Source organism: Neolamprologus brichardi, chromosome 3 (assembly GCF_056152115.1).
Source record: "Neolamprologus brichardi isolate AB-2024 chromosome 3, ASM5615211v1, whole genome shotgun sequence".
NCBI classification, from domain to species: domain Eukaryota; kingdom Metazoa; phylum Chordata; class Actinopteri; order Cichliformes; family Cichlidae; genus Neolamprologus; species Neolamprologus brichardi.
In genome coordinates, this window is record NC_142106.1 from 2,147,916 (window position 1) to 2,159,702 (window position 11,787).

The window sequence follows — 11,787 nt, forward strand, 5'->3', positions numbered from 1 at the left end:
GAGTGTAGTTTTGAGTTAATGTTTATCTGAGTGTCCAGCCAACAGCTCTGGACAAAAGCTCCAAGCTGATACAGTCTGGTATCTGTAGAACACAGCAGACAGGTAAACAGAACACCTGGATCATCCTCCTGACTGAAGTCACCTGCATGTTATGATCAGCATGTAGAAAGTGACCTGAAACAGAAACTGATCACCTGAGCCAAGACACCAACCGCTCACAGAGGACGAGCTGCAGCATGTTAGGATATGAGGAAATATTTCAGAAATATATGTTTATCATAAAATCAAGAGGAAACCAGCCAGAGCAGATACATGTACAGGCAGAATGAAGAGCTGCTGCTGCGTTCACAGCCCCTCTGTAACACGTTGTCCAGCTTCTCCTGCTTACAATGCAAGCTGCTGCGGGTGGAGGTTGGATGGCGTTCCTTAGGAGAGCTCCACAGTGACAGATGTGACAGGGAGTGTCTGAGTGTCTGCAGCCAAAATCAGGGCCAGTGCAATTTCCGAACATGAAGGAAAGGAGCTTCAGTGTTCCCTTTAATGTCTCCTTTAGCTGAGGAGAAACTGGAGCATCCTTTATGAAAGGACACGTTCAGCAGAGAAAAAACACAAACAGATATTTGAACCAGCAGGGGGAGCTAATCATTATTTGTTGTTATCTTCCATCCATGCCAAATCTACACCCTTGGAGCTTCTGTATGTTAGCATTTAGCAGCTGGCTACTGACAAAAAGGCAGCTCTGCCCAACTGAAGAGCAAACTTAAGAGTTCAGCTGCCTGAAAATCTGTGACTGTGGGATATTTTGGCCCTATGGTAGTGTCGGGTCTTTACCTTACAATATAAAGCACGCTGTGGTTGTGATTTGGTTCTCTAAAAATGAACTGAATTGAGTAAAGGGGGAATAATGATGCAGCTGCAAAGTTTTGCAGCTTCTTCTGTTGCACTAACATACATTTGAAGATTGTTTATGGAGCTTTCTCAGAAGTCTGAAGCGATTTTTTGTGATTCAGTGTTTTATTATGAAGGGAAATCCTTTGAAATCTATATGAGAGACAAACAGGACGTGTGCTCTGTGAATGGTGTGATAGAGTCAGAGGTTTTCTCAGGCTGCACTCATTCATATAAAAAAAACTGAAAGCACAAAGATTAAATTACTGTCAGATTTCTGAAACGTGCAGAGCAGCCAGTTCAGTTCTTCCCACCAATCAAGGCTGGGACTGACACACAGAGGTCACTGAAGGTCAGAGGTCATTTTTAGACTTCATATTTACTCCTCGAGTTTCTGTCACAGACACACCAACTGATGTCACATGATCAGCTGCCTCTACTTCACTCAGTTACTTCCTGCAGCACCAAGGAAACTCAGCATTCAATCACCTGGACTTGGACTCAGTCTGGTCTCTGTGGGAGCTGGAATCACTCAGTGAATGAAGGAGTGTAGGATCTGTGTGTGACTCGCTGAACATCAGTCCAAGCAGCAGAGACGCCTTCATCACCTCCTGTTTCCACGATCAGCTGATCACAGCTGGGCACAGATGCTCTTCACAGAGCTGTGCTGACTAATATAATGAAGGCAAATAATGTTAATAAGATCAGGAAATCTTAGTGTGACGCAAAGAGCTGAATCTTGTAACTCTGTGAATCTACGTAGATTTAAAAAAACACTGCTGCATGATCATCATTGTTTCAGATAATATAAGCTGGTAAAAAGCCGTTGATTTGCTGTTCTGTGAGGTTAAAGATATCCTTATGTTGGCCTATGAACCAAAAAGTGTAGATTAGCAACAAGTGTAGTGACACGAGCTGTGTCTCCACAGATGAAACACAACCTGACCCTGACCCTGACCAGATGGTGGAATCGGATGTAATAGCAATAGAATTGCTGTCCCAGCCTGAAAAAAAATATTTATTTTTAATAAAGTTGAATCATCATCAACAACAAATTTCAATGCATCTGGATTGACAAAATGTATGAGTAGACCCAAAATACAAAAAAGACAGCTGTTCTGTGACAAACATTATATATACCAATGTCAGCATTTACTTCAGTGGCATCCTCAGGAGAGTCAGCTGCCAGCAAGAGTTCCAGGTCACTGGTAGAAGGACGCTTTCTGCCTTGTTGGATAATCTTTCTTTTAAATGTTGTTGGCCACCTCTCCAGCAACCTGCCTGATACATCCTCACCAAACATCAGTATACAATCCTGTTCGATCTGTAACAGGGATACAGAATTATATCTGCTTTCTACAAAATATTAAAGTGTGTTTACATGGTCAAAATAATGAATAATATTCACCAAGCCTTTGATATCTTTGAAACGTGGAAAAACAGACAGTATGTTGCTTGACAGCAGGGGGTCAAGGACCGTGTTGTGCCGATAAACAAATGTCAACTTCATCTTCTTCTTGACTGTGTCTTCATCAGCTGAATGTTTCATCAGAGAGATTGCTTCCTTGCACTCATCCTCACTCAGTGGTCTTCACTCGGTGATCCATCTCCTGGTGCTAGACAATATAAAATACAGCTTTATCAAAACTAATAACAACATTTGATAACCAGTATTAATACAGAACCACAATTTGGAACTATATATTTCCACTGAATTATAAATGTTACCTCCAGAAGTTAATCGCCTCTCTTTAGCAGTGCATCTCTGTATGGTTTTAATCCTCCAGGCCAAGTACCCAGTGCCACTCTCGCCATCATAATAATGTTCCTTGGAGAGGAATCCGTTCTCCACCAGTTTGCTGGTGAGAATGTGTATTAGCTATCTCAGTCTCAGAGTAGCATTTTTCTAATTTTGATTGAAACTGTCAGAAAACAGCAGCCTCGAGTAAGCCAGGATATTAGTTTACAGAGGCTGTTAAAGTGATATGTCTAACGGTAAAATGTTGGTGACACAATAATTTCATCTTAATGGCACTGACATATTCATAGGGTAAATTTTAGAGAGAAAATATCATGAGGTAGTCGTGATTTTCCAAATATTCCACCTTGTAGTGCAGTTTGCACAAATTGTTGTAAAAATGCACTTGAATGCATTTGACTGCATGTATTTGGAATGTCTCACTGTTGTCTCAACAACAACAGAAACAACATAGTAATAGAAACAAAAACAACTCTACAAATCAAGTTAGAGTTGTTAAGTCCACAGTGTGTACGCTGCAGTTCTCCAGAAAGTTGTAGAATTTTGACCATATAGCCCAAAACTTGTCCAGTTTATTTCTTAATGTATAAGTTATTTTCTCCATAGTTAGTATAGATGTCAGTCCACATATTTTTTGATTTTTCCAACACATAGCAATACAGCGCTTGGTCCAATCGTTAACAGAGCCCTATTGTTTGCAGCAGGTACAAAATTATTCGGGTATATATTTAAAATACATATTTTAGGATGAAGTGGAATCACATCACCAATAATTTGACTCAACAGATTTATTACCTTTTCCCAAAAGATTTTCACACGTGGACACTCCCATATGCAGTGAAATAAAGTGCCTGTCCACTCCACACTTAATACAGGTGTCTGGGATGTTTGGGATGAATTAAAATGATGCATTTTTGACGGAGTAAGATATTGTCTTGTTAACCATTTATATTGAAGTAGTTCAGATTGCACATTAATTGTCTGACTCTGGGCCAAGGAGGATAATTTATACCACTCATCATCAGATATATCTATTTGCAAATCATTCCTCCAAGCCTCTAAAATAGACGGTGTTGGTTCTTTGGAATTTTTCATAAATAATTTATACAATGCAGAAACTTGGCCTCTCCCATTTAGATGCTTTATAACTGTGTTCTCTAGAGAGGAGTAGGTGGGGATTTCTAAGCTGCTACCTTGTGTGGTTGAGATAAAAATTTCTTAATTGAAGAAATCATATTTTACCTTTAAAACATTTTAAAGCAAACATGATGGTGAGCTGAGGCCAGTGGCTGGATTAACATTCATTTAACAGTCTTAATCACATATCATCCCACTGATGAGCAGGAACATCTTCTGTTTTTTATACTGACTGCCACCCTGTCGTTGTGCTGTGCCCTTCTCCATAAGTCAGGGTTCCTTTGAACAAAGACGTGGACATGAATATGTTTGTGGTGAGAGACTTTAATAGTTTATTATTACAGCGCAAAACCTGTGTAATACACACACAGTCACAGCTGTCATTTCTGAAAATACAAGTCATTGCAGAGCTGCAGGAAAACATTTAAACATCCCAAAATATTTTACTTAAAAGCACTTTTAAAAACAACCCACAAAGTGCTGCATAATAAGACCAAACATGAAAAATCCCAGGCCCAGCAGTAAAGATACAACAGCAAAGCTGACACTCCTGCTTTTATACTGGTTACTGGAGCTTCAGGAGGGGCCAATGATGTCACAGAACAGCAGCCAATCAGAGACAGTAGGATGAAGGTCCTCCATAAGGCAGAGTGTGTCCCCACTTTCCTGTTCAGAGACAAACATCAGTGATTTCAGCTCAGATCTGGTGACCTTTGAACTTTCCTGACACACACATGTTTGTGCTCTGTGGAACAACTGACACACTTCTTACCTTTTAGCTTCATCCAAAGGAGCAGAACTAATACCAGAACCAGGCACGGACAAAATCGCCATAAGTTTGGGACCAGGTATAGTCGAACTCGACCTCCTCATCTTCCTCTTTTGATTTACTGTTAGCAGGAGGGATTTTTTTCTTGGTAGTTTGGGGGCTTGATGTACTGGGAGCACGAGTGGGTGTTTTAGGGGTAGTAGTAGGAGGAGCTTTTACAGTAGGAGGAGGATCTGTGGGAGGATCTGTGGGAGGATCAATGGGAGGATCTGTGGGAACAATGACAAAGATGGTTCAGTCAGTTTATTATCTGGTCAGTTCATCAGTTCCAGTAGTCTGTGGAAGCTTCCTCACTGATACACAGAGCTGTCTGAGTTCTTGAAAGACTAAAGAAAGGAGCTTCACGTTTTCCTGTGTCGCCTCCTGTAGAAGAGGATACACTGAGACTATCTGTCATGAAAGTCTTTATTTATGGACTTTATCAGGCACAGGATGGAGAGGAGTGCAGTGACGGTCTGGGCGTACCCATCTTCTTCTCTCATATTCATCTGAAGAACGCTGACAGAAATCAGCATTATAGAATAAATGAGTTAGATCAGGATCAACTGCAGACGACTGGATCGAGTGATTCTACCTGATTAAACTTTTGCATATTCACTGATAAATTGCTTGAATACAATATCCACTATTCTCTGAGTCTCTCAGTAAAGCAGCTCCACATGGCTGCATCCTGAGTCCTCTCCTGTACTCCCCTCACACAGACACCACTGCTAGCCTGCCTACAATACCAATGGACAGGTGTATCAACTGTGGTGGGCCCGATCAGCAGAGGAGATGGTCTCATTCCAAACAGACTAGCTGCATCTTTCACAGCAGCTATAAGATGTGCTTTTCTCTGCAGTTGCTTCAGTGCAATTTACAGTAAGGTGTACACTTAAAACCTTAGTGACTCATATTTGTGTGATTCATTCAAATATTCTCCTCTTGAAAGAGAAACATGGGCCTGAAAAGAAACTAATGTTCACATCTGTCAGTCACAACCTGACACTGAGTCTCTTTAGTAAATCCAGCAGTGTTTTAAAGTCAAATAGAGGTTTTGTGCCACCACAGTGAAGATGGACTTCTTTGTTCCTTCTTTAATATCCCAACCTTTATAATGATGGGATAATTTTCTCTGGCTCTTCTAGTTTATGTGATCTGAATACATTAAGAGAACATGTATCGATAAAGTAAGATATAACCTACCACCTTTCATTGATCTGTTTGACATATCTACTAAAGTCAAGGAAAAGAGGTTGAATGAGAAAGATCATTGCACTGACCTCTGACTGTCAGCCTGAATTCAGGAGACTTCTTATCAACACCAGCTGAGCACGAGTAGAGACCTTCATCAGACTTCTGAACATTAATGAGAATCCACTTTCCTTCAGGATCAAATCCAATCCTTTCAACATCTTTATAGAAATTAGAGTTCTCCTGTTCACCATATCTGGATTTACAGAGCAGAGTCACATTACTTCCTGTCCACACAGGAGATGAAGGGATGTCCAGGATCAGGGAACCAGCTGACCAACAGAGACACAAACAGCGTGATACAGAGACAGACTTCCACCAACACACAGAGTCATACAGACACAGCTGGAACATCTGTACCTGAAACAATGATGTTGACTTCATCACTACGCTGTCCAGATGAGCTTTCACAGAAGTAAGCTCCATCAGAGGGGTTACGCAACATGAGTTGACACAGAGAATTTTTAAGAACAAGGCCTGCAGCTGCTCCACACCTCTCAGTGACTCCTCCTCTGGTCCTCTTCACTGTCCATCCATCAACTGTTATTCCATCATCATCATCACAAGACAGTATCACCAGAGCACCACCAGTGAAGAACTGATTGTGATTTGGCTCTACACTCAGAGAGACTGAAGGGCAGACAGATACACAGACAGAGTAAATGTATTTGTGTTCTTGTTGGAGTCTCACTGATGGTTTTCACTTCCATCGACTCACCTGCAGAAACAGTCAGTGCAGAGAGATGCAGCACACACACACCTGCAACAGGAGGACAGAGGTCACTGAAGGTCAGAGGTCACTGAGGTTCAGAGAAAGTGTGACTGTGTACTACAGGGGTGGGGAACTCCAAGCTTCGAGACCTAGTGTCCTTCATGATTTAGACGTGTCCTTGATCCAACACAGCTTATTTAAATGGCTAAAACACCTCCTCAACATGTCCTGAAGTTCTCCAGAGGCCTGGTAATGAAATAATCATTGGATTCATGTGTGTTGACCCAGGGTGAAATCTACAACCTGCAGGACACTGGCTCTCGAGGCCTGGAGTTTGACACCCCTGGTGTACGAGCTTCATTCTCTTATAGGGCAAAAAAAAAACTGCATAAATCCTGCATGATTCTTCAACAAAGGTGGGCATTACCAAAGTAAAAATACTTTGTTACTGTAATTAAGTGCATACTCGGGTAAAAGTGGGCGGGGCAATAAGTCACAGTACTTCAGCATCTAGCTAGCCCTGCTGAAGAAGAGCGAGCATAAAGGGAGTAACGGTTTATTATATGTCAGGTCATTTCAAATGCACCGTTTCTATGAGCACAACAAACATCAGCAAACACACAAACTGTTTGTGTGCAGTTTTTCTCACAGTGTGTTACAGTTAACGGTCCAGCTGCTGTATTTCAAAGAGAGGAAAGAAAGAGAGAACTTCACTCAGAGATGGAGAAAGATAAGAAAGAAGCACATGAGAGGACGTAGAGAGCTTAGATTTAAAGAGAAGGATTTCTGCTCCACACTCCATCCATTGTGTTTGGATGGAGTTTGGCGCTCTGTCTGGACGAGTAAGGCAAGCAGTGCTTTAATCTAAATATGGGACGACCATGACTCAGGGGGTTGGGAAGCGTATCTGTAACCGTAAGGTCGCCGGTTCGATCCCCGGGCTCTCTGTCCTGGTCGTTGTTTTCTTTGGGGAAGACACTTCACCTACTGCCTACTGGTCTTGGCCAGTGGGCACGATGGTGTGATATGGCAGCCTTGCTTCTGTCAGTCTGCCCCAGGGCAGCTGTGGCTACAACTGTAGCTGCCTCCACCAGTGAATGAATAGTGGAATTGTAAAGTGCCTTGTGTGCCTAGAAAAGCGCCATATAAATGCAATCCATTATTATTATCAATTACAGCAGATATTTACCCAACTACAGAAGTGATAATATTTTAGTTCAGTTCAGTTCATTTTTATTTCAAACACATACATTCACCAATATTTCATAATATCATCCCATGCAGTTGTTTGAAAGGGAGTAGGCAGAAGTATATACTTATTTAGCTCTGACCCCTTAGGTTGACATCTTAATCATTTCTTCATCATTCTATCTAAATTTCCATCCATCCATCTTCATCCGCTTTATCCGAGGCCGGGTCGCGGGGGCAGCAGCCTAAGCAAAGGCTATCTATCTAAATTTGAACAACAAAAACTCATACAATGGTTTCAACTTAGAACACGCACACACACATTTTTTTTCTCATATTCAAGTAAAAATATATTTAGATTTACTCATTTGCAAATGAAAATAAACATCACTTTGACTGCTGTGTTGGGTTAATTGCATTTTCTTCATTCTTATACTTATTTAAAATTTCTTTTTTGAGTTTTATTTTAAACTAGTTTATATCCGTACTGACCTTTATTTCTTCTTTTAACTCATTCCAGAATTTAACTCCCGCTATTGAAAATTTAATCTTTTCAATGTTGTTCTTACTCTTTGTATTTCTAAATTCCACTTCCCTCTAAAATTATACCTCCCTTCTCTCTCTAAGAACCATTTACTTATTTCCATTGGGAGCATCCCTTTCCTTGCCTTATATATTATTTGCACTGTTTTAAACTGAATTTTATAGCTTGCGTCCTAATAAAGAGTGTGTTTGTGTGAGCCCTATACCCCTCCTGATTTATTAGTCTAATGGCCCTTTTCTGCATTATGATTATAGTCTGAATATTACTTTTATATGTATTTCCCCAAACCTACACAATAACTCATATATGGTATTAGTAAAGCATAATATAGCATGTACAATGTTTTCCTATCCAGGAATTGTTTTGCTTTCCCCGAGACAGCAATGCAATGTTTGATTTCCAACAGGCCTTATGATCAATGATCACACCAAGAAATTTTATGGTATTAACCCTTTCTAGATATACATTATCAACACACATTTCAATGTTAATGTTTTTCTTATAATTTCCAAATAACATAAATTTTGTTTTATATAAATTTAATGACATTTTCTTTTTATCTAACCCCACACCTCAACAAAGTATATTGGTATCATCTGCAAATATTTTAGTAACTTTGATACTTTACAAACATCATTTATATACACAATAAATATTTTTGGACCCAATACTGATCCTTGAGGTACTCCACATTCAATATCCACCAGTTTAGATTTATTTGTACTCATTTATTTGTACATATTTCTGTCGATCCATCACATAGCTTTTTAACCAGTCCAATACTACACCCCTAAACCCACATTTTTCCAGTTTGATTATTAGAATTTCGTTACCCAGGGTAGCCATTAACCTATCTCTAATGATCGGCTAAGCACCCCAGGCCTTCAAGCTGGCTGTAGTTAAACCTTTACTCTCTAGACCAGCGGTCCCCAACCTTTTTTAAGCCACGAAGCGGTTTCTGTCCGACAATGTTTTTACGGGCCGCCCTTTAAGGTGTTGCGGATAAATACAACAAAATAAAACCAGTACCAGTACCTAAAATAGAAGATTTGGTCATAACACACGGGAAAAGACCCATGGAAACCGAGTTACTGATAAAAATGATAAAAATATAAAGATAAAAAGCCTGAAAACCATAAATTTCACACCTGAGCCTCAACTCTCAAAGCTGGTATCAGTCTGTGGCCCGGGGGTTGGGGACCGCTGCTCTAGAGCCAGCAGTCTTAGCCAATTATACGCCAGTATCCAACCTTCCTTTTATATCAAAGAGTAGTTGTCAAACAGCTAACAGATCATCTGTGGAGGAATGGCTTATTTGAAGAGTTTCAGTCAGGTTTCAGAGCTCATCACAGCACAGAAACAGCTTTAGTGAAGGTTACAAATGATCTTATCTGATAGTGGACTCATGTCAGTGTTTTGAACGGGTTATAAAACAACAGTGTAAGAACAGTTTCATGATGTAAGATGCCAGTTTTGACAAGTACAGACTAGTGGAGAGTCGTCTGGATTATCAGTGTAATGGTCTCGTCCTTCTCTTTCTCTTTCTGTGTCCTTTTCATTAGAAACTGTCAATCCCACCCCCACATCACCCTGACATGAACAGGCTTGTGTCCACATGAACGTGCAGACTTTCCCCTTTGAAGAGAAGAAAAAAAAAAAAAAAAACAGAGTCTTTTTACATAAAATGCACAAAATCGATCTCCAGCACTGTCACAGATGGTGCTGATCAATAAAACCTTTTAAACGGTAACAAAGCACATGTAGCATGAAGCTAAATAAAGGCACACAGCTCTGATGCATAAAGACTTGTGAGCACAGAAGCAGAGTTTATGACAACCTTATCTCAGGAAGAAGTTTTTCCAAACTCTGTGCTCACTGCTCTAAACGAGCATTTACATGTGGATGAGCTCAAAGTTTGAAGACTCTCTAACAGAGTTCAGAGTTATTAACACACACTCTGATCCAGGTTAGAAACCCAGAGGAACAAACCCGCTGTCCACCACACCTGTGGTATTTTAGAAACTTTCAGAAAATCCAAGCATACAGAGGCTGAACATAAACCCTGCAAACATCTGTGTGTGTTTGTTTAAAGGAGACACACACACTGAAAAGTGATGGATCAGAGGTGAGAAATTCTTCTTACCGTGCAGCAGGATCACAGACAGCAGCCTCATTTTCATCCTCACTGTCCCATTACAGAGCTCCTCACTGCCTCGGACCTCACCCTCCTCTCAGGAGACTCTCAACAGGAAGCTGTACCACTCTGACAGGAGGCACCGCCACAATAAAAGCTGTCCTAGATACACACCTGTGCCAGTCGCATCCTGTGCATGTGTTTCAGACACGTACAAGTTAACTTAATAAGTTAAGTTAGTATTCAGCATCAGGCTCAGACAGCACAGGCCTCCCAGCCACAGCCAACACTGGATTAATCTTCAAGTTTTCTTTCTGTTGTTGTAATACTGTATTCACCTTACAACATAAAGCATTTTGAGGTTTTGATTTGGTACAATATAAATAAAATGGAGTGAAAATGACTGGACAAGTTTACAGTGATGTGATAAAGATGGTTCAACATGAGCCGTGATTAAACTTGGCTGGAAGAAAGTGAGGAGAGAAACAAAGAGCTTTGATTGGACAGTGAGTCAGAACTCAAACTGGGAGAGGTCAACATCAGCAGTGTTGGCCAAGTTACTCTCAAAAAGTAATTAGTTATACTTAGTAGTTACTTACTTCTTTAACAAAGTAACTAAGTTAGTAACTGAGTTACAATATTTTAAAAGTAACTAATTACTAGGAAAAGTAACTTTTGCATTTCTTAAAAAAAACTTTAACCCTCTGAGGTCCAGGGTATAATCAGCCGTTTTTGACTGCTTTTGATGATTCCTCTACATTTCAACTTTAAAAACGATTTTCTTTGCCTTGTTTGGTATCATTCTTTTCAGCACAACCTCACATGTCTGAATTTACTGTTATTATTTCATTGGCATAATGTATTAACACAATTGATCTAAAATCAGCCAAAAAAAACTCTGCGTAGAAAAAAGTTTGTTTTTTTACGGTAACAAGCACAAACACGTTTAATGAATTATATTTTATTTTGAACTTGAAATTCAAATATAAATTGTACATTTTAAAAACCTATCCACAAGTTTTGTAAATAACAAAGTTATTTTCAGCTATTTACCTAAAAATGCAGCTGTTGTTGATGTTTTCCATTAAATAACGCCTGCAGACGAGTGGTGAGCAGTAGCTAACATTCTTTAATCAAAACACACAAAGAACAGACAACCAAGCTTGATGGAGAGCCTACATGACCGCGGGGCAGACGGTCAGCAGAGTCTGAGCCTAGCATGGCTCTCAGTTAAATACCTTCTTCAGGAACAAAAGGCAGCACACAGCTGTTTCACACTCCCTTGCTACCTCCCAGAGTCCTAGAAGAGACAAAAGACTCTTCCTGTGGAGCTGTCTGCTTCCCCCAACTTCCTTACTAGACA

The 11,787-nt window shown here is 40.2% G+C and overlaps 1 protein-coding gene across 1 annotated transcript; it reads right to left on the reverse strand.

Moving 5' to 3' along the window:
* Positions 1–4,583: 4,583 nt before the first annotated feature.
* On the reverse strand, positions 4,584–10,486 carry LOC102784410 (uncharacterized). Its single transcript, XM_087838634.1, has 5 exons — positions 10,434–10,486; positions 6,565–6,606; positions 6,207–6,476; positions 5,876–6,118; positions 4,584–4,798 (listed from the first exon to the last, which is right to left on the reverse strand). The coding sequence occupies exons 1-5, from the start codon at positions 10,468–10,470 to the stop codon at positions 4,584–4,586; spliced, it is 807 nt and encodes a 268-aa protein (XP_087694760.1). The 5' UTR covers positions 10,471–10,486.
* Between the last annotated feature and the right edge of the window lie 1,301 nt (positions 10,487–11,787).